This window comes from Falco peregrinus, chromosome 6 (genome assembly GCF_023634155.1).
Source record: "Falco peregrinus isolate bFalPer1 chromosome 6, bFalPer1.pri, whole genome shotgun sequence".
Classification (NCBI taxonomy): Eukaryota; Metazoa; Chordata; class Aves; order Falconiformes; family Falconidae; genus Falco; species Falco peregrinus.
The window spans coordinates 1018149-1042279 of record NC_073726.1 but is presented as its reverse complement, the minus strand read 5'-3'; the positions used below and the strand labels follow the sequence as shown (position 1 = coordinate 1042279).

Below are 24131 nucleotides of genomic sequence, written 5' to 3'. Positions count from 1 at the left end.
AAGTAGAGGATGTGCCCCCTTTATCCTTCAAACAGTATTTTAACATGAACACAAATGTATAGCTATTAAAAACTTAAGATCTGCTATCAACATAAGTACAATCTTCCTCTAAAAGTTTAAAAAATATTTTCAAGACATAATTAGAACAGAGTACTAGAATAATAAATAACTTATCATTACAGATACCATTAGCATCAAAAGGAAATTATTAAACCAGAAGAATTCCCCAGGAACGTAAAAGATCAGCAGCTGTGACATACATACACTTGCTGGTGAAACAGAGAGCTGGTTCAGGAAGGAAGAAGGTTTCCTGGTTAATCACTTAGAAAATTAGCTCATCTTTCCTTTAGCTGCTCTCCTGAAATCTCAGACCCATTCAGACCCAGAATCTTGCGACTTTCCAATGCTTTTGTTTCATACACGATCCCCAGTAAAGGGCCACGGTACGACTGCAAGCAAAGACAGCGAGAGCACCAACCACCACCTATGCCGAGCATACTGTAGCTCCCAACAACGTTAAATAGATAAATAAATAAGTGAAACAGATTCCTAACAGAGCACTAAAACCCATCTGCTTCCCAGTAAGGATGTCTCAAGAAAGTGTTTAAGGGTTCCTGTAAAGTTCAGACTTTCCAAATCTAAAGAATACAAACAGCTAAGGAATTACTTCATATTAATTACTCTGACCACTCGGTGCTTTATAACTTGACAGGTAGAAAATGTAATGAAAGAGGCCTACTGAACAATACCCTACCAAGTTAAAAAGAAAGCAAAAAATAGAGTGGTGTGGGGCTGGTTTTTTTGCTGTTTTTTTGTTGTTTTGTTTGGGGCTTTTTTGTGTGTGGTCTTTGGTGTTTTGTTGGGGTTTGTTTTTTTTTTTTTTTTAAACACAGCTGAAATGATCCAAAGTGGCTGTTGTGGGCAAAGCTCCACGGCTGCTGGAGTCTGACAGGGGAATCCAGCTGGCAGCTGCTGCACATTTGTCACCCACTTCTCACTCTCTTATTTCATCCTCCAGAAAGCACCCCCGCTTCCGAGGTACATCCACCGGTAGACGGAGATCTAGGAAGAAAAGGGAACACTGAGTACGTATCAGTGCTTGGATATGTTTCCCTTGGCAGCATACAGAGCAATTGCATTTCTATCAGGTACTATAAAATATGCTTTCAATGTCAGACTATAACCTGATCACCTGAGGCCTACTGTTTAAAGAAACAGGAATTCTTCCAATTTTTCAAAAATTTAAATATAAAACCCCAAAGCAGATTATAAGAAAAGTGCTCCCATTCTTCAGTATGTATTATTTAGAAATGCCTTTGCCACCATGGATACCAAAAGCCAAACATTAATTACTATAAGCCCCTGGCAGTATCTACAGAAAGGCCTGACCTGCTTGTGCCATATCCCTTTGTTTACCCAGAAAAGGCACAACTGCCTCAAAGCACACCACAGCCAGCACCAGGATCCCAGAAAAAAACTCATGGCGTCACAGAGAGGACAGACAAGAGGCTCCTTTTTTGACAGTTACCTCGATCCACAGCAACACAGAGATACTTCCCACGTATGGCCAGATCTTGCAGGTCAAGAAAGTGAACAAGTACCCCGATAAAGTCACAACAGTGCTACCACTGCAAACATCACCCACAAGAAATTTAACCTCTAAACAAACACATTCACATCTTCCAGCCTCTGTTCGTTCTCTGTACTACAAAGTTCCTGCCCAATAGGCACCACTTTTGCACTTTCTGACACCTGCCTCCTGCCAAAGCAGACTCTGTTGGGAACACATCTTGAAAACGCATAGGGATGGAGAAATGAGGGGGCTTGTAACAATGCACCTCTAAATTATGGCAAGTTAAGACACAGGGTATGACACCCACTCATCCCAAAGAGCAGACTGCCAGGACAGGCAATTTGAAATGCCTTCAATGAATATATAATGACGTCAAGGTAATGGCAACTGAGCTGGAGCAAGCAGCTGCCGCTCGGACTCCCGAGAGCAACTTCGCTTTGGGCTTCACACAGATGTTCAAGAGCTCAGGGCCAGGCCTGTCCCCACATTAACTCTTAACACCTTTGTAGGAAGAGATCTCACTGTGACCGGATAGGAAAACTAAATGAACATTAACAGTATTTTTGGCTGGAAGGTGCAGGAAACAGTTCAAGGGAACAGATGACAGCATGGGAGACCTTGCCTGAATGAAGATTTGCCCTTAGCAATTGCACCTAGAAATCTATTTACCTTGGAGGGAATGAGAGAGAACACACAGTGACACAACTGCAGCGGCATGGGAGTGGGTGGTAAATGTCTAGGGCACCTTGCAGCATAAAAAAGAAAAAAAGTCAGAGAAAGTCATCAGATTATTTGCAGGACTAGACGACTCACAGAAAATATATGGTCAGCCATCGAGAAAGAAAGATTTTTTGCTTGATGTCTCAGCATCAGCTTAAATGCTTCAATCCACAAGTAACAAACGCCCCCTGCTCCATTCTGAGATGCCTATTTCCAGAAAGACGGGCTGCAAACAAAAATTCCTCCCATCAGAATCTGGTCCTTCTCCCGTGCTCTTTTAGAAGAGGAAGCACAAGCCACAGATATTAGGTCCAGTACAGCTGTGCTCACTAGCTGAGTGTGCCTGTGGAGCACAATGCAGAGGAGATGGGGAAGGAGACTCAAAGTATTTACAGAGTTCCTCTCAATCCTTTGTGAAGTCCAAAAGGACTCCTGTTGCAAGTGTGTATGCTGCCAACAAAAGCGGACAGATTTATTTCAAAACTCCCATTTTAACAGACAAGCTCAGCTAGAAAGTAGTGGGAAAAGCAGATGCATCATCAGCACCTTCAAATCTATGTCCTAAGAGTGAGCTTGGGGCTGAAAAAAAGCAGTCCCTGAAAGGTGAACTATTCCTTGCACCTCCGTGTGATAAACACGGCAGGAGCTAGAGCACCATACCCATCGCCTCTCAAGAAAAAGAGTGGGAAGGGAACAGATGACACAGCCCGTAATCATTTGCAATGATGTATCTTAGCGCCGAGTTAAGTTCTGCACCCTTTGTAGCAGACTCTGGCTCCCGGGAGGACTCAGAAGTAGTTGAAGAGGAGGGTTCTTCACCCGCTGTGTAGTTAATCTGCATTAATGACATTAACTTACAAAAACCACAGTGGATGCTAAATGTTTGCACAGCTTCAAAAAGGGACTCTAAAAATCAACTGAAGGTTACTGAGGCCTTTTCTGCTTAATGGTACAGAAATGCCGAAGACACTGTTGGAGACAGGACAATGAACTAGAGACACCTTTCATCTAGATTCTGCTGGGCAGAATGTTCTTAAAACTGGTAAACTAGAATTTAGCTGAGAAGGCTGGTTAAATACATTGGTTTTCCATTTGAAGGAAGCAGATAACCCATCTCAGTGATTTATGGTGCTGCAGAGATGGGCTGGCAGCTACGGAGGGAAACCCTGGGGACAGTGTTTTAGGGAAAGGACGCTTGTCTTTTCTTGCTACAGAACAGCTGTGAAATGCAAAGAAGTCCAGTCCACTCTTTGGAGGGAAGCAATGCCCTCTCCACAAAGGCGGGTTTGATTCTTGGTGCGTTTTTACAGATTAACACCTCGGGTTGGGCTCAGAGCTGCTCCCAGTCACTGAAATGTACCACATTATATTGGCTCTCGCTGTGTGGTATCTAGAACTTGGTGTCACCACGTAACAAAGAAAAGTGATGTTAAAGAAAAGTGACATTAACATAGAAAAAAACAGCCTACTGAAATAGATGGAAGAAGAGCCTTTTTCACAGCAGGGTGCATGTATCAAACTGCAGGCTCAGAAAACTTGCAAAGGAGTGCCCAAAGGAAAACAGGAAAACAGAGAGGACTCCAACACACTCAGAGGGCAAGTTGCCAAGAAACACCTGGAAATCATCGTGATGCATTTTAGCACAGAGAGATTAAAAAAGAAGTTGTTTCCAGAGTCTCACAGAGGACAGGAGGTGCTGACAGACAAAGGTGTAGTCAGAGCAGCACAAGTCAGCTTGCACTTGAGCCTGCCTGCTTCAGGCTTACAGCTGACATGCAGCCGACAGGCTATGCCAGCTTGGAGGCTTCTATCATGCACCCAACTGACTTTGGGCTAGCTTGAGCCTGATCACGTTTGGCTCAGGTGTGCTGTCTATCTCTACCCTTAACACGCACACCAAGCCCCAAAGGTACAACAGTGGAATTGCAGACCTGGATGACCGTCACATTTCCCAGAGAGTAGACTATGCCAATCGTTGCTAATTAGCATTAGCATAACAGTGTTTCATCCCTGTGGAACAATCCCATGGGAATGCTTTCCAACATGTTCCTGTACATAACTTTACAACTGGCACGTTAAGCAAATGTTTTGCTTCAGATATGAAAGCTGAGAAGTTTGCTAGTTATCTGTGATACCAGGAAGTAATTGAACAAGAACTCTCGATTATGTGTTTTAAACAAAAGCTTGTCTTTTTTCAAGGTGGCATCCCACCTTTTTTCTCAGCTTCCTGACAGAAAGACTTTATTCCTTACTTAAATGTTTGAAACTGATGGGCATTATGAGCTGAACTATTAACTAGCATCATGATCTGGAATCTAGAAACCACCCTTTGAAGTGAGCAACAGCTCTTCAAACCCCACCATCGGCTCTTTGATGAACAGCTGTGAGGGAAACAGCTTCTTAGAGACTTGCAGGCTGAACCAAATTCCCCTCTAGAATGGATCCCAAGTACTTTTTGTGTCCTCTTACGTCTCTCTAATTCTGTGGACATTTAGGTTTTCCCTTCAGTTACTAGATTTGTGAAGTTTTTAGCCTCAGATACTCTGTGGCTTGTTTTTCTCATGTGCTTCAGGACACTACCAGACTGGTACAATGTGTTCAGTGATCTGAGACAAAGAGTTCAGACTTCTACACTAGCTTCATCAGTTTGGTGGGTTTTGCCCCTGGAACTTCCATAGTTACCTCATTACTCAGTGTTTCCTTCACAGCACTGTCGCCCTCCAGCGAACACGTCTATGGACTTAAATCTCAATATTGTGACATCCAGGTTTCTGGCACAACTCCCAGAACTTCAAGTTTTATTTACTTACATAATTTATACCCTTTCCCACATCAGAGTAATTAGCATACGTGTCTCTATTGAAGTGTGTTGATAAGTACACTAAGAGGTTGTACAAGTTTAGTATTTTAACTGAAGGAACAATGAGGTATCTACATGGCAGACAACAATTCTTCTACTCTCCCCTTTCTGTAATAGTTAGTTTCAGAGTAGCTGTCACCGTAATCTCTGAGAAAACGTAGAATCTTTCTTACCGAGAGAGTTGCCTGTGTCTGAACTGCGTCTTTTCCGGGAGAAAGATTTTACAGATGAATCTGTCTGTTCTACAGATTCGTTCACAGGCTCAGCTCCTGAAGTGAATTGTCTCTCTTCTGTCTCCGATGTCCTGGATTCACTTTTAACACTAGTATTCTCCTTAAAAAAACACAACACAACACCAAAAGAAATAAAACCAAAGATCACTCAATGTTATCTTATAATAAAACTAATATAAAACCAATAAAACAAAATAAAAGCTATTCTTCTCCACTCCAAAAGGGCATCTAACAGGTGGTGAACACTGCCTAGACAGTTGACATAGTAAGTGTTTTTAACTCAGAATTAAGGTTGCTAAATTGAAACAACCTCTTACAAAACATCATATTAAGCAAAATATGAGATCAGAAAACTAGAATACACAAAGTTAGGGTACATGTCCCCACAGTCTGAACTTTTCCCTCAGTTATTAAAATAGCTAGAAGAAATAAGCTAGAAGAAATATAGGTGCACTCATTCTTACCAGCACGTGTAATAATAACGACAGATCTAGCTCAACTTGACAGAGCTGTGTGATGCAGAACCACACGTGAACCACACATTTCTGGTTGGGAATCTCACCCCACCCCATCCAGTCGTTAAGACATTAAGTTACAACGTGTTGCTTGCTTTTTAGAGCCCTCTGCTGCTGCTCTACATGTATTTTGCAGGCAACCATTTGGCAAACTGGTACATTTCCATGAACATGTGGCAAAAACCTGTAGCTTAAAAAAAAAAAAAAAAAAAGACCCGGACAACCAAGTTCTGTTTCATTTTCACTGAGGCAGTACAGGCCCAAAGTTAAGCACCTGGAATCTACCTTTAGACAGAAAAATTTTCACAGTATCACCTGTTCTAGAATAGTCATCTCTTCTGCAAATATCTTATGCATCAATAACCTAAAGATGAATGACTGCTCAGAGCCTGCAATGTTTCCTTCTATTAAGGGGAAAAAAAGCTTTTGAAAACCATTATGTGTGAGTTTACAGAAGACAAGAGGTCACACCTGGTAATAAGATAGTCTTTCCAAAAATCATGCTCACCACCTTGAGTCTGTCATTACTCAATGTTGAGTATATAACAGGCTATGTGTATACGTATCAATAGAAACACACATACATTGCTTGACAAAGTTGTATAATAACATTCAAAAAGGCCTGTGCAAATACAGTAATGGAGTACTCCAGGGAGAACTAGTTCCCTCCCACACACCTCCTGCACTTGCTGGATACCCATTTGACTCGGTTTTTCCTCTTTGAAATGTGCTGTCTGGATGTATTGCTTTAGTACTGTTAACAAGGCCACGTGAAAAACACGTGGCTAGCAGTGCCTTTTGTCTGATGTCTGAACCACAACTCCTTCCCAGGCACAAAAACAAAGAAGGCAGGCAGGCTGTAGGTCACTACCTTCACCAGCTAGAATCCAAGTCTCACGAGTGATGATGACTTCTCTATTCCTGGTGACATTTCCATAATAGCAAGTTCTAGAAAAATCAGTGAGCAGCCTTCATCAAGTAGTGAGAGAAGGGAAGATTTCTCAGGTAAGCATTCTAAACCGGATATTCCACCGGACAACTGCTCTAGAAACAATTCTGCAAACTTCATTATTTAAAAAGAAGAGACTAATGAAAAGCAATACCAGGCAGGGGATGTAGATACCAAATTGCAGTGTTTGATAAAGAAAAAACAAGTAACATGCATATTGGGATAACCATTATCAAGAAACTGTTACTAGCACACGTGGTGAAAGTAGTCTAGACACTCTAACTAGCAGTTCTGCAAAGGACCTGGGGATGCTGCAGTGCCCAGTAAGGCTAACGACACCTTGGGCTACACCGGGACGAGCGTGGCCAGCAAACTGAGGAAATTTCATTCCCCCTCACTGGTGAACCTGTACTTCCAATGCTGTGTCCAATTTTAACCCTTACAGCTGCGTGTGTGGAAACTGAAGAGCAGTCATACTGCACAGCACCCCTTTCAGATTTCTTCTTATCACTGTGTTTATAGAATCTTACACACCAACTCTTCAGTAATCTAATGTAATAGGTAATAATACCATTTTCATCCTAACAGCATCAGCCTAGCCCACACAAGTCTGGTTCCCAAGCTATCCCTTTTTTTTATTGTTCGGTCTTTTAAGCGAACATGTTTCTGACCATGGATTCACTGCACCTGTGGACAGACCCTCCACTCAGGTCTAATACTTCTGCAACTTCAGAGTCCAAAACATTGTTTGGCAGAGAATCAAGCAAAGCTACCAAAGCTGACAGACGTGAAAGTTTTGCCTTTTCACTTCAGTTACTGAAAAACGCCAAAACTGCTGCATCTCACTACTTACACGACTTACGAGACACTGACTGGACTATACCTATACCCAGCTGGAACCATGATGGGAAGCTGAGGTACTAAAATTAGCAACTCGCATGAACAGGGTTTGCTGGATTCACCTTCCCCAAAGAAAGCAAGCGTTTCAGCCTTCACATAGGTATGCTGCCAAGGAGACTGAACGAAATCAGAGGCAAATTCCTCTTGATCAAGCATTACAGAAATGTTCTATTTCCACTTTAAGAAGAAAATAAAACATTTCTTAGGAGTAGGAGTGGAATAAGAGGTGCCCATTGAAGGCCAAAGCCTCTAAAAGTCTAGGACAGAAATTCACTGAGGCTGAGAGGACAACGCTGGATCTGACCTGTTGAATGTACTAACTCTTTTCATGTAAAGAGCTGCTCTTTAATTTGCTGTCTTTTAGGAAATCGGGAAAACAGAATAAAGCAGGTTTCTACTAAACTGTTACTTCTACAAGGAAGACAGTTCAAGGCTCAGTGCTGGTCACAAGAGTAATTAAATGCTGGGAAATACTGTGAACGAAACAGAAAACAAAACAGTACCAGCTTGGTCAAAAGGTCCCGTATGCTAAAACCGACAGTTTCAAGGGCTGACTTCAGTCCACAGAGCAGAAACCCAAGATGAAGTACACAGTATCATCGCAAGTCTTCCGGCTGAAAGTAGCTGGAATGTGTAAGCAGGAATGCCCTGCTCTGTTTGCGCTCCTTGTTCTTGCTCTTCCCTACACATCAGGTTACAGTTGTTGTTTTGAGACTTGACGCTGGGCAAGACAAACCTTTGATCTGACCCAGCAGAGCTGTTCTGATGCTCTTGTATGAACAGTGGAGGAATTTGCTCCCCCTCTGCTTGTGTAGAGAGGAATAGAGCGGTCTTCTGTGCACGCCCACTATTCTGTCATAAGCTTGCTCTAAAACACATGGTACCAACAGCCACTGAAAGCCTGAGTGCTTCCAGATTCCGGGATGAGGAAGAAAACTGTGCTGGAGCCTGATGTGAGGAGTACAGGCACCGAAGCCTCCTCTGGAGAGTTCTGCACCTGCCATGACCGCAGGCTCTGGACAAGTAGGGTGTTAAAGTTAACCTTCCCTCTCCCGACTTTGGGAGGAGGAGACTAGTTGAAGAGTAGTTCTAACAGAAAGAGGGAATCTGTCAAACAAAACGCTGAACAGTCCCTGAATTGCTTTTCAATTGCTCAAAAAATGAGGCCAGTTATTTAACCCGTTACAGTCCAGGACCAACATCAGGATTCTCACAAATATACAAAACCTCCCTCCCAAACAACTACGTGGTTCGTGTGCTTAATTCCCCCAGTTCTTGACAAGGAAGTTCGGGTCACGGACTCCAAAGGCCTTCAACAAGGGACAACCTATCATTCTAAAAATGCAGTTCCAAAATTCTAAAACTGACAACATTTAAAGTGCGGTCAACACTTAATATAATGAGTGGGCACCAATTAAGGAGTGCTGCCAACTCTATGCACTAGCACAGGGATGTGCTCTTCCCTACACGGTACTGAGCAGAACGGTCTAGTCTAGGCTTGAGCTATGCAGAGGCTTGATCAGGATACACACCCCTTTCTAGAAAGATACCCAAGAGGAAGATACTAATCTTTATAACGCTGAAAGCAACAACGGGAGGTTTGCGCCAGCTGATGATTTCCGATCTAGAAACTTCAGTGAAGGCGTCAAGCTACCGACAGAACAATAAGACAGTAGCTTCAATGCACACACAAAAATGAGATTGAGTGCCTACATGCAAGGTAGGTCTCATGCAGCAGAAACAGATGCAGTCAATCTCCTGAGCTTACCTTGTTTTCAAAACAAAACAAAACAAAAAGCAGAGCACGCATTTGCTGCCTTAACAGAGTAACATCTAGAATGCCCCTCACCCCTCATGAGACTTACAATTTTACATACCGGGAAGACCAGGTACAGGTAGACCGAAGTACAATTACAACTTGTTGTACACCACAAAGTATAAACCAATGAAGATGCTTTATACCAGTCAAATGTCAATAAACTATACTTTCCACAGAAAACAGAACTTACAACTATTTATCAGAAACAATCTAACCGTTTATCTAAATTTAAGCAAAAATCTGCCTCCAGCAGCAATTCTCAAAATACTCTTCTTTGTTGGAGATTAAAGATGGTATGTTACAACCTAAAAAAGCATCCACTTCATCACCACGAATACACCTGCACTACGCATGTTTCCCATGCAAATGAGCACCCTAACTTGGCCAACAGGCTGACGCATGTCATGCTCATTAACATGGGAAACATGGGATACTTTTTCATTCCGTCTTCTTTTTTATATCTTGTTTTACCAAGCAAACCCTTCACTGTACATTAAAAGCTTAATTAAAGAAGCCTTCAGTTCTTAAGCAGGCAAGAATATTGAAAAGCTACCGGTCCAGACCCTAGCATTACTATCAAATATAGTTAGCTCAAGAAAGATGTTGGTTTACCTCCCCTTACCCCTTACCTGCTCTGGACTGAACAATTCTTCCTGAAAAAACATGAGGGAGAACTCAGCTGGGCGGTGATCTGGTTCTTTGCTCCGTTTTTCATCTGCTTCCTGTGTGGTCAGAAGTTCTTGTAGTATTTTAGCAGCAGCAGCAGTTTCTATAGACAGAGTGGGATCGGCAGCACAAAGAATGTCAGAAGGCTGTAATGGAGACAAATTCAGTGCTCCATCTGCTTCCACCAGAAATTATGTGTCTGAAGTTACAGAGTGAGACATTCCAGCTGGCTTTCCTCAGTTGAAGGTGGTGCGTAACTATTAACAGGCGGTGCCTGATTTCCATTAAACTCCAGGATCGAATACTGGCTCTCTACAGGTGCCACTCCCACCTTTTCAGCTTTGCATGATGAATGCACCTCAGCGGCAACCTGAAACGTGGCTTCAAGACTGACTTCTGCCTTCTTGTTTTCTTCAGATATATTACATAGCCAGTCAGACGGCATCAGTTCAGCTTCATAAGATGACTGCATTGGAGGATTCTGGAAAAAACAAAATACAGTGAACTTGTGTATCAAAAAATTACCATGACAGGATGTGTATTGATTCTGTTTATCCATTTATCCAAAAGCTTGAAAGATTGTCCGTTATTCTCAGTTTAATAGCAAGTTTAACCAGAAGAAAAAAGAAAAAAGCTACTGCTTTGTCTTGGTTTTCATTAACCACCTTACTCTTGGCACGCTTCCTTTCTTCTATTCATGGTCTCTCCTGGAGAGAAGGTTACTTACTAGGAGCTGGTGTATGCCTGCAGATGCATTGTCTGCACACCCTTTGCACCGCAGGTGTTAAATATACCCAAGCATTCAAATCAGAGACTTCTGGTCTTAGTAGGACCTGTGGGGGTACACTAGAACCACCCTCTTCACGTGCCACATACGTAATAGAAAATGAGAGAGAAAATCCACCCGCCTTCAGTTCCTTCTAAAACTCAAGCATTCCTGTTGTTGTAGTATAAAAAAATCAGTATAAACCACATCATTTTTAAGCAAAAGAAAAAGGTCCACATGCTGTAAATGTGCATATGGACAACACAACTTGAGGAACTCACCGCTTCTTAACCAATAATACCATTTTCCTCCTCAAGTGATTGTCCATAGGCACATCTACACAAGGGGTGCCCCCCAGGAACGCCCCAGTCCCAGGATGAGTGGGAGTTCAAATACCGGTGAAAGCAAATACTGCAAAACTGCCCTGCCTGTCACAGCCTCACATCTGGACTCTCCGGTCATGACAATGTCCCACAGAGGCACAACCCAAAGTCTGCATCGATCTGCATAAAAACCCGACAGAATTTCAGGTCAGAAACACTTCTTGTAGAACCTACAGAGACTGCCTTTGCCATCACAGATCACGTCTGAACACTAGTAAAATTTTTCACTGTAATAACATCACAGGACGACAGGACACAATCAGCAATCCAGTGATGATTTTTTTAGTAGCATTCCTATATATCGAATAACCTTTAAAACAGAATGAAGACAATGAAAGAGTTTTTCCAAAGCAGCAAGTCCTACCCAAGTGAAATGATAGATGACATTTTAACAGCCAGTGTCTGTACTGCTACTTCTTCTGGAGGTGACTCAGTCAAAGGACACTAGAAGGGTCATTTCTTCTGACAAATACAAGTCATACAATGATGTTGAACAGAAACTCAGGTCTATTTAAAATACAGCCTTCTTTTGGAAGAGATCCAGTATGAAGGAGTAGTCCTTAGTGCCTGACTATCCTTAGACCTTTTAGCTGAGGTCATGGTTAATGAAAAGCTACTTCCAGAGACGAGTAAATTAGAGAACAGGAAGCTACAGGATCACCTACTAGGAAAGCCGTATCAGATCAAATGCCAGTGAAGGACTTGGTCTCTCCCTGATGGAGATACCACAAAGAGATGAGATCCTGTCTCCTGGGTGTGTGAAGGCAAGTCCTAGTGTGGATTCGTGTACATGTGCCAGTTTGCAGATAGCCACAAACTGTGGAGGGTGGGGGGAAACGGAGGGGGAAATAAAACCTGGAATTTGAGAAATTTAGGTTAAGTTAAGCAAAATCTTTTCATTAAAGGCTAAGCCACCTTTATGTTTTTATGAGATAGGTTCAAACATTATTCCTCTCATTTGATTTTTTTTCAGTTCTATTTTTTTAAAATGTTAATAAGGTGTTTCATTTCTGTTGCATTGCTTGTTTAGTGTCATAAGTAGTCAGGATTCTAAGTAAGATCTGGATTACCAAACCATCCAGGAATAAGATCATCCCTGCCAAAAACCAACCAACCAACCCACCCATACTGAAGCTTTTTCTGCCTCTTCTTAGGGGACCTCAGCTTGAAGCTGTTATAGCACATATTGTCCTCTTGGATGCACTACAGGATCTCGTGTGTATTTCCAACAGGAGAAAGGGGCCACACAAAGGTACAATTTAAATCCTTTTAGTTCACCTGGAGAAGGATGGGGGGAGGCAGCAATGAAACAAGGAAAACCGATAAAAGATTGAGAAGTCAGGGCCTGAAAGACTAATAGCTTGCTGGTCATTCAAGCTCAAGAGGAAAAATGGTCTAACTTAGCAGAAGTGGTGAAAGAGAAGACGGGCATTTCACTTACAAGATTAGCGTGGCATGTGCAGGAATTAAAGCACAACCACACCTTTTCAGGGACCGCTAGGACTACACAAATCTGGCTTGAGTGCTTGGGCAATCGGAATTAGTTCAGACTTGACTTCTTTTTGAAATAACATGGCTGATTATCATTCCTTATTACAAATAAAAGCAAACTACTTAGGACTGCTTTTAAGGTCAGAAAGTTCTTCTTTTTTCTTGCACGTTTATTTCTTCCATTTCCCGTTACCTCTTGCTTCAGTTCCACAAGGAAATACCGACAGCTTAATAACCATGGTAATAGCAATAATCAAATGGCAGGGCTGCTATTAAAAAAAAACAAAACGAGGTGGGGGCAGGAAAAAAAAAATTAAAAAAATCGCTGAAATCCCGTATGTAGCCTCAGTTCACATCTATGATAAAGCAGCGGGGAAGTATTGAGCTAATGGTTGTGAGCTGCCAGCACTGCTGTTGCAGAAGATAGCAGGAGGTCTCTCAAAAGACTCATTCCTACCCAAGGATACTGATTCATCACACTAATCCAAACCCCACTTAAGAGAACCCAAATGAAAAATGGGTAAGAAGTTGTACCTGAGCTCCCTGGTTTGTAACCAACCGTGATGAGAGTGTAATACAAACCTCTGAAACCCCGATTTCAGAAACCTGGTGAGATACACCATCATCAGCCACCATGTCTGGGTATAACCACCTATGTCCCCTTGCCATTCCACGCAGTAATTCTCTGTAGCTTTTCCTGGAGAGCAAACTGCAGCCAACCAACCAGTTAGTTACCGGCCTGGTCTGCCCATGTTCCAGTCAGGGTCACCTAACACTTTCAGCAGCTCAGGTGCGTACTGTACAAGCCCAGCAGCTGGCCTCCAAGACCCAGAAACTCCACCTGTCTTAATCTCTCCTAAACTTAAAAGTGATGCTCTCTGCAAGACCCAGTAAGAACAGCACAAGGTTAGGCTTCCTTGTCCAAGAGTGCCCGCTTTTCCTTCTGAGACCACAAAGCACCGGCTGGATCCAACAGAAACGGGGCTGGTAACCAGCTTGCTGACTACTAGTGTGCCGATACGGTTCGCTGTCTTCGGGACTGGTCCAGCAGTTTCGTATAGGCTTTGCCACTCCTACCTAGCAGCACACAGCGTGACCAAACAGCCTAAAACGCCCCGCAAACCACACTTCAACAGCATCGCACTGAATTCCTGCAACTGGTAGAAGGTATTGAGTGGAACGATAGGAAATATACCATGCAATAGTTCTATTTTTTGTGAAGAACAATAAAAATGCTTAGTCAGCCAGGGCTGATAAATTTTACCGCTTTTGAGGATTTGTGCAAGTGGTTACTGATGGATGATCAATACACCAGCCGGGCAGGATGCTCAATACTGCAGCTTGCCACATCCCCCAGCAGAAGTTTGGGGAAGTATATGCCCCAGAACACACAAAAGGCAAACTGATTATTCCCCACAGCTCAGCAAGAACCGCAGGCAAACTGCTGTCTTCTGTACCACCTGCACAGCCTGTCACCACGTTCCAGGAGAAATGACCTAGGCTATGCTAAGACTCGGAAATCTCAAGAAGTCCCGTTGATCCACGCGGTACGATAGCTGTGTTACCCTGCTCAGAGACAGCCGGTTACTGACCTGGTGGAACTGATACAGGGCACTGCTTGCCTTTGGCCTTCTGTCTGCCCAGATGCTCGGCAGCTTTTTGCTGGGGGTTTCCAGGAAACAAAGCAACCACTAGCAAGTGGCCGAAAGCTCTTCTGACTCCACACGCCGCCCATGGACTTGCTTCTCCAAACAACTGATTTTTACTAGACCCTTTGTACACTGTATATTATCCTTCAATCTAGCCACAACACCACCTCTGACAACTCCTTTGGAATGATTTACTATCCCATGGATCTCGGCCTTCCGAGATAAGCTATTTAATTGTGACTGCCCATCGCTCAGATGGATCCTCATGTCCTGGATGAAAAAAGCAGCTCACAATGAAAGTGAGAGGACAAAGATGCAGTGTGCGAAAAATAAATACTACAATATCGACGGCATGACTGGCTGTTGGCTATTTATAGCCTTACACTAACGTGTTACCCTGGCCATAACCTGCCCATCTTGGATTAGCTTATAAGTCACGAATAAAAGAGAAAGGTTGATATTTGCAAGACAGGAAACTGGATGATCAAGCTTGGGTAGGTCAACCCTTTTTCAACACGCATAAGCATAACTTGCTTCGCTTGTCCTCTGTGAGGGGGAAAAAAGTATATGCGTTATGCTGTAATAGAAAAGGAAGCTCTTGCATTTTTACTTCAGATCTTCTGATATCTGATAAGCCAGGCCCTCCAAATAAGGCGCAGTTTCCACTAAAATTACATAAAGCATTTACAAGAAGTACTGGAGTTACCTTTAATAAGAGATCTCCGAGGTGGGGCCCAGTCCACAAAGTCACCTTAGTTTTCCTCGTTCATCAAATCAAACTCAGGACTGCAGGAAGCTGTCCGGGACAAAGAAGTGGAGCTGCTTCTCAGTATTTTCATAATATTAAAGAATCTCTTTTTGTCCAGGCAAGAACATTCTTCAAATACAAATGCAGGCTCATTAACTAAAAGTGATTCTGGTGAAGTCAAGCAAAAACACTCCACTGATGAGGACACCCACTATGCTGCTACCCTGAAACCTAACTTGAATTACAAAACTACCCGTTTAACATTCAGTGGTTCTTTGAAATAGGTATTTGTAAACCACATCACTTTCACTTCATCAAGCAGATCAGTTTTCAAATTTATATCCTTAATTTCACAAGTGTATAAACCTGCAGTTCATTCATACAGTCTCCTTCTCTTTCACCTCCTTTCAGTAGGCTACGCTCACCTGGAGAAAGCTGTCGTGGGTGCACGCTGAAGCAGTAGGACCAGCACAGCCAGCCAGAGGATCTGTGTGGGCTGCTGCTGAACAGCTCTGTGGTGTGGCTGCAAGAATTCAAACACAGCTATCAGACTGCCAGAACTTGTGTCTGGTGTGCAGTTCTATTGCTTACTTTGATTAAACATTTCAATAATCACACAGTAAACGACATTCCAGAAATTTATTGTTACCTCCCAAGTCATTTTAAGACCAATTTCTTAACCTTAAAAATATTTAAGGTATGTATAGATGTATTAAAAATATATATTGTAAAATTGGTAACACACACACATACATGCAGAAACCTCATAATCAGAGTCTTTTGTGTCTTAGTATCACCTCTCTGATTTGGCTGCTTGAGTTTCTTGTCACAATACACCACAGAAAGCGTATTCACATAGCTGAGCCTAGGTGTTCATACACACTTGTGACCATGTGAATTTTAAGACTTACAAAGAAAATGAATTATCTTAACCAAGAGTGTATCATTCCGAAGAATATCATGACTACTCCTAAACTACCACTCACCAGAAAGGTCTTCATAGGTAAATGAACCCTACAGCCACAGATGCATTCAAAAGGCGCGACTGGACTTGCACTGTCAGGTGGCACTAATATTTCTCACATGGTCTCCATGACTGATTTTTCATTATTAGACACTCTCGGATAATAAAGCTTCAACGCATTTCTTTGACGCGATTCTACTACTGTCAAAGGTTTTGCAGATAGTTGAAACTCTCAGAAACGCTAATTAATTCACTGGAGGTTTCAAACGCCTCAGATTCCCTAAGTTTCTGTATTTTAGTTTTGATTACACCTTGCAAAATTTGGTATGTTTTCGCTGCGTTCTCACACCCACCTCCCACCCCAGAAGGTTCTACCTGAGCAACATAGCCAAGTTATCCTTTAAACTTAAAGCAACGAGCGTCATCCAGTGAGAGAGATCTCCATATTCATGTCTAAATCTACGCTGGTCTCCCTCAGCTCCCCTACAGGCAGTACTTCAAAACAGGCACTTCCAGGACACCAGTAATCTATCTTACCCCAAGACAAACTCTAAACCGAGCTACGTGAAATCGCACCCAAGACGCCCCTTTCCTTCCCTTGACTACGGGAGAGGGCTGGGGCCTTAGCTGAGACAGAGACAACTACAATTCATCATGATGAGTTTCAGCCTATGCTCTGTAACCAATAGAAACGCAAAGCTGGGACCACCTCCCACCTCCCACCTTAATTAAGCAAGTATTCTGGATGAGGCTTGGAGCTACCTGGTCTAATAGAAGGTGTCCCTGCCCATGGCAGGGGGGTGGGAACTTGCTGATCTTTAAGGTCCCTTCCAACCCAAACCATTCTATGACTCTCAGGACACCTGCTCCTGGGAGAAGACTTGATAGTTAGCAGCTGGTAAGGCAGGCTCCACACTCTGGCCACCACAGAAATCTTTGCATAAGGAGCACGTGGCAGAAGTTGCCTGTCTCTTAAACATTTAAGTGTGTCTACAAGAAATGCCCAGCTCCTCAGAACCCTTCCTTGACAAAAATGACGTTACAGAAACTGTTGATTATTGTCCGAAATGTTCTCAGCAGAGGTCTCAGAAGACATGCACAAAAGATGTAATGATTTCACTGCGTAGGATTTCTAAACAGGGATAGATAGCTGTCTTTGTGAAGGTGCGGCTGCCAAAGGAGGAGCAGGCAGAAGGAAAGAATAACAACTGAGCTTTAGTTTGTTCAAGGAAAGAGTCACTGTTCTGAATTTCAGAAGTTTTAGGGAAACTAAAAAAAACACCACAAACCCACAACGAATACACCACCACTCCCCAGAAAATACCCTATCATGTGATTTTTCCCATTCAAGGTAAGGGCAAGGAAAAGAACAGTAATTTGCTTCAACTCCTCTTCTGAAGAATAAAAACACTTCAGTGAGACTGATTTACTTTGCAATTGAGTGATTAAGTGAGACTGACAATTGTGGCAGAAATAATTTAGAAAAAAGAAAGGAGCCAAGACTTTTGTACTTTCTAGTTTTCAGTGCATAAAAAAATACAACATAAAGAAGCTAAGCAAGAAAAAAAATTTAGATACAAAAATAGTATGAGCAGAATGAAATATTCTACACCAGGAGTCCTCAAACTATGGCCCACGGGCCGGATATGGCCCCCCAGGGTCCTCAATCCAGCCCCCCCTATTTACAGAACACCCCCACCACCCCCACCCGTGCCGGGGGTTGGAGGGGGAAACCAAGCAGATGCAGATGACTTCCTGCCATCTAATCCGCGCGCCGGCCCCCTGTTTATAAAGTTTGAGGACCCCTGTTCTGCACAATACTTTTGACTGATCTTTGAGTTTAAAACCTTAACCTGGAAAAACATGAGACCAAGGCCTAGGATACTACTTCTTAACAAGGTCTCAGTGCTTTAATATCATTGTCCAAGTTTTGCTTAATTAAAAAAACAAAAATGAAAGTTAGCCTCACACCGACTAGTATTGGACAAATATTCTTCTCCTCGCCCTTTCACCTCAACAGAAAGGCTATCCAGAAAATCACCAGGGGACACACAAAATCTGGAGGAAGGGCACGAATACCAAACAGAAACTCCTTTTGCTTTAGGTCCATCTTCCTTTTAGACTTGACACTTTCTAATTCTCACTTGAGATATACACATGGCGGAGTATTGTAGAAAAATATTGGAAAGTCTCACTTTAAAATCTATTTTTGAAAAGCAAATGCAGAAATTTTTTTTCATACCTGTTGGATAGCAGGCTTGTGAGTACGGCACTGAAGATGCAGAGCTGCTGCAATTTGCAATGGATGCGGCAACGCTTTGAGTCCCTTGCTGAAGTGGCGGAAGAGAAGCCACAGGCTGGAGGGTGTACGTGGCTCCTGTTGGAAGTGTCTGGAGTACAGGAAAGGCAGCCCCTTTATCTGGAAAAGCTGGGGAAGCCCCTTGCCCTGGCAGCAACCCAAGTGGTCCCTGCTGGATCCAAGTGGAAGGGACTGGAGTCGGATCTAATCTTTGTGCTGGTGAAGTGCTGGGGGCTTGGCACGAGGTTGCCATGTAGGAGTAAGGAGGGAAAACACCTTGACCGTAAAGTTGATGAAACTGTCCTACAGTCAGCAGTCCTGCAGTGGGTACAAAATAAAGCGAAACAAGTGTTAAGGAAAGGAGTTTTCACAGGCAAAGAAAGGCAATATGAGGAGCCAAGGCTCTACAACATGATTTGGGAAGACTACCTTTGCTCCAGCGTACTTAATCCAGAAAGGAGACTGTACTCTTAGACCCGAGCATGCACTAACTGCTGTGTGGCACACGAGTGAAGCGCCAACACAGAGGTGTCTGCGTAGCATTCAATCTCCTTAAACTGGCAGTAACGAGTTACCCATATTTAGAAATGTGCTATAAATCAAAATGTGTAGTAACTTACTAAACCAAACAAAAGCAATTTTGAAAGTACGGTGTGTTAAATCAGACAATACATTCTAAAAAAGGGACATCATAAAGCAAGATTTGACCAAACTCCACTACTGACAGCTCACAAACAGCTAAGGGAAGGGCAATGTCAAAATCCTCCAATGGACTTTGCAAGTACTTTATGACAAGTCATTTATTTGGTCAAGAAAAAAATTTCAAAGCCAATTTTTTCTCAGCTCAACTAGTTCAGTGCAGACTAAAATATCCCAGTCTTTGCCATTTTGTTATTTCTTAGACAGTCCTTTTATTCTTCTCTATTATTTTATAGTTTCCTCTCTCAGACAGTTACTGTTTCATGAAATGGTATTTGCTTTTATACCATGACAGCTCAATTTCTGTTTTGGTGACTTTGTGGAAACACTGACAGTAACACCACAAACGCCTGTGCTCATTGATTTCTGCAAGAACTACTGCATTTGTGACTCCCCTGCAGGATTGCATTTAGCCATGAGAATTACAAGTTTCAGGATGGTTCACGTCAATAGGGTTTATCTAGAAGCCAGGCTTTCTCAGACCTGTAGTTTCCAATTCTCAGCCAAAAGGACTTTTTTTAAAAATAGCCTCACATTTACCTCTTGCACTCCTCTGATGAAATCAGTAACATACAGTCATTATTCTGCAAGTTCACATTTAACCATTAAGAATCACTAAATAAATACCAGCTGACCCTGAAGATTTGCTAAGACTTAATGTATAGGACCGTTTATTTCCTGTTCAGTACTTTCACCATTTATAAACAGAGAAGGAACAGGGGTATGAAAATTCTTTTCTTTATATTTTACCTTTGGATAGGGACATGAAGATTATCTAGTTCTAACACGTAAACAAGACACCACGGGATGCCAAGTTACCAACCTCCAGTTGCTGTCCAGGAATTGTTCCTGAATGTTTAACAGAGCGTTACACCCTGCAAGACACTGGGAACAGACGTGCCCCTAAACAGTCAGTACAGAGCGCACAGTGCATTGTCAGCCTGTCAGAACTTGACTGCATAGAAACCCCAATGTTTTCCTTGTTCTGTCTTTCTAGAAAATGAGACTCCTAGAGCAAAAACTCTGAAACTGCAGCCATAAAAACAGAGGACAAAAAATGAAAGTCATCTCTTTCTCATAATTTCCTTTACCAATGGTCTGCGTTACATCAGACAAACCACGTCACTGAAGTCTGCAATGACTCATCTTAGCCTTAACAAGGTTAACATCAAATCATTAGTTTAAATGTTTCCTAGCCTCCCTACTGAAATAAGTTCCATCCCTTCTCAGATGCTTCATTTTGTCTTCTTGGTATTGCACGTGCAGTTCCACACACATCACGGAAAACACCACTTGAATTAGATGACAGTTCCTACCCTGACACAGTAACCAAGAGTATGGGGATACCCTACTCTGCTCTAAAGGCCAGCCGGTGCTGCAGACAGCAGTACCGTCAACTGCTTCTCCCCTTCTCCTGGTCGCACAGTCCTGCCGCTTCTCCTACACCGCGCCTTACAGCTCTGCACCCATGGGGTGCATCACTCGGGTCCAAGAGCCAGCCAGGCTATTAAAGTCTTCTCCGATCACTGCGCTGAACCAACACGTTGCTGTATCAGCTGCAAGGAAGATGACAGTTAACACGCCACCAAGGGAATGGGAAGCCGGAGTGCTCTTCTGGCAGCAGCCCAAGAGCACTGCAAAGCAAGATATTCACATCTTCCTTACACAGCACCAACTACAAAGCTTTAGGGCCGATACAAAATTTGTGGAATAATCCTGAGGGCTCACACTTGTCTTGGGAAAACTCAGATCCTCTCAAAGAGTGTTAGAAAGAAAGAAAACACGTTCTAGGGCTTTTCAGCAGTATTATTTTCTAATTAGCTCTCACCTACTCATTCAATCAGTTTTAAAAACTACGTAGCTTGTGAATTCTTTTTCAGGAGACAACTGACAAAAATCTTACTACCAGGTCTTGTCTCCTTTGCACAAAACTAACAGGATGCTCTAGTTATCACTTCACACAACTCACTGCTTCACACACATGTAATGACAGCATATTAAGCATCCCTACTGATGGGCATCCTTACTGACGGGCAAGAAGCAGTAACGTTCATCTGGTAGAGCTGTGCCAGCTCCACAGAGATCGAGCAAGGGTGTTCTTAGTGTAGCACGCAATGGAGACTGTACTGTAGTCTACAGGCAGCCTGAAATACATGTGAACCATGCTACTCATGCTTACTGGCAGCAGATCTACCTGCATAAACAACAACAGCTTCCCTACACCAGCTGAACTGAGATGCCACCGGCAAGGACAGGTAGCCCTTCTCCCTCAGGAGAGCGTTGATTTTCAAATCCCATGCTACCCAGCGCTTCTCAAAAACCCACCAAGGCCCCACATGGCCCACTCTGACTCACCAGGCCTGCTGAGCGTCGAGGGCGGAGGCAGCGGCTGCCCGTTCAGTGGCGTGCCAGGCAAGCGCTGGAAGCGGTTGGGTGGGCGGCTGGTCACATCCAGGCCCGCTGCCATCTTCGCCTTGTTGCCCTTCGTCAGGCGCTTCAGGTGGACAAGGAGGTCGGGGCGGTCGCGGCGAAAGTGGGGGCTGCGGAAGTGATGCAGGGGCCCAGTGCAGTTGCCACCGTTGCCTTGTCCACCCTCTGGGCCCGGCCCAGGCCCGGGCCCCACCACACTGCTCCCCGGCAACATCCCCACCTTGCGGAAGCCATAGAGACTGAGCTGCCGGATGAAGCTGCTGAAGTTCGTGGTCTTGAAGAAACCGGCGGCTGCCGCTGCCCCACGGCCACCCGGCTGCGCGGCGACGGCCGGCCCGGCGCCCAGCAGCTCGCACTCACAGAGCGGCTGGTTGATGACCAGCCCCTGGCCGGAGGCACCCCAGCGAACGGAGCGGCAGCGCGGGCTGTTGACCAGCCGCCACAGCCTGGCGGGGAAGGTGTCGGCGCTGACGGGGACGGGCTGCTGCGACGCGTCCGTGTCGGTAGGTGGCACCAACCGCCGCGCGCTCAACCGCCGCCCGCGCGGCCTCCGCTTCCGTGCCCCGCCTGCGAGGCGCTGCCCGCCGCGCGCGGCCCCCGGCCCTCAGCCCCGCCGCGGCGCTGGTCCGCGCAGCGCCCCGGTCCCTCGGCACGGCACGGCCGCAGCCCGGCCCCCCCTCAGCCCCGCCATCCCCTCAGCTCCCCCTCAGCCCCGCCATCCCCTCAGCTCCCCCTCAGCCCCGCCATCCCCCTCAGCTCCCCCTCAGCCCCGCCATCCCCTCAGCTCCCCCTCAGCCCCGCCATCCCCTCAGCTCCCCCTCAGCCCCGCCATCCCCCTCAGCTCCCCCTCAGCCCCGCCATCCCCCTCAAGCTCCCCCTCAGCCCCGCCATCCCCCTCAGCTCCGCCATCCCCCTCAGCTCCCCCCGTCCATTCAGCTCCCCATGTCCCCTCAGCCGGGCCATGTCCCTCAGCCCCGCCATCCCCCTCCGCCCCGCCGGTCCCCTCGGCCACCCCCTCCGCCCCGCCGGTCCCCTCACCCCCGCCGGCCCCTCAGCTCCGCTGCCACCAGCATCTGCCGTAGCTTCCGTGAGCGACCGGGCGGCTGAGGCCCGGGGCCGAAAGCTGCCGCTCGGGGCGGCCCCGCTGCCAGCCCACAGCCGTCCCGGGGGCAGCCTGGACGTCCTTGAACCACGGCGCGGGTGGGCGCCGGGCCGTGGAAAGCGGCTGCAGGCGGGGCAGAGCGGGGAACACGCGCTCCGCGGCCCCGCACCCCGCCATGGCTGCCCGGCGCCCCGGGACCGCGCGCGGGAAAGGGGGCGGGGCCGCAGGGCCACGTGACACAACACCGAATCCCAGGGAGGGGCGGGGCGGGGGCGGGTTCTGCTGAGCAGCCGGACCTGCCCGGGCGCCGCGGCTGCCGCGGGGTGCGGGCGGCGGGGACGGAGAGGGGCGCGGGCGGCGGGGGCTCGGGAGCTGCTCCATGTGCCGGGGGCACCCCGGGCTGGTGCGTACCCCTCCGGGAGGAATGCAGCCGGCAGAGCAAAAGTGTCGGCTTAAAAACCACTGGCAGTTCACAAAAGGAAAAGCGAATTTATAAGGAGTGCAGAGGAACACGGAACAAATCGGGAATTGTGTCACATTTGCCCCAAAACCCCCCAGACCTGTGCAGTTCTGATCCCCACGCCAGAACAGATCAAGTGGAGTTAAAATGGGGCAGAGAAAATCAGCAGCGAGGGTAAGAACTAGCTTCAGCGGAAGGAAATACTGAAGAAGGAATCTTCAGAGGGGCAGTTATATAAAAATATAGGTAGTAAAGTTGTAGTTAGTGTAAAGGAGGCAAGCACGACTCATGGAGGATTTCAAACAGGAGAAATCAAATCAGGTACTTAATCACAGGGAAACCGGGGAACTAATTGCCACAGGATGTTTTGGGTACCATAATGTTACTTGGCTAAGGGAGGGTGTGGGGGGGTGCGTGTGTGTGAAGAAAAGAGAGAGGAAAAAAGAACAAGATTAGCTACATTCACAAAGACTAGAACTCTTAAAGCGGCACCTTTGTCACTGCGAGTGCTTGCACTGTGCGCTGGCACAGCTCTGAGGCGGTGCCTGAGCTGCACTGGTGCAGATCTGCCCTCTTCTCAGCCTTGTGCTGCCAGCTGTGACTGCAGGCAGACTGCAGGAACCAGCAGAACCATCCTTACCGCTGCAGAACAGGAATCTGCTACGAACCAACAGGCAAAGAAGAGCAGGGAGCCAGGGAAGGAAGAGTGCGGTGATCTCTCTCTCTGCTTGCATCTTGCCCACAGGTCACCAGCAGTGGCAGAAGAAAATGACATTCCTCTGTCTTGGCTGCCCTCAAAGCAAGACAGTAGTGAGAAGACTGAGCACCTGTGTGTTTTGTGACCTCAAAATACATTATCTTGGAGTTGTCGTAAGATTTCTTAGCAAGAAGGTACAAAACCAAAC

At 45.3% G+C, this 24131-nt stretch overlaps 1 protein-coding gene across 1 annotated transcript; it reads right to left on the bottom strand.

Moving 5' to 3' along the window:
• Positions 1-22943, bottom strand: LOC129784704 (heat shock factor protein 5-like). The gene is made up of 7 exons (XM_055807572.1): positions 22732-22943; positions 21590-22263; positions 18479-18853; positions 15698-15795; positions 10199-10716; positions 5327-5486; positions 1-1062 (listed from the first exon to the last, which is right to left on the bottom strand). Exons 1-5 carry the CDS (start codon positions 22941-22943, stop codon positions 10441-10443), a joined length of 1635 nt encoding a protein of 544 aa, XP_055663547.1. The 3' UTR covers positions 1-1062; positions 5327-5486; positions 10199-10440.
• Positions 22944-24131: the final 1188 nt, after the last annotated feature.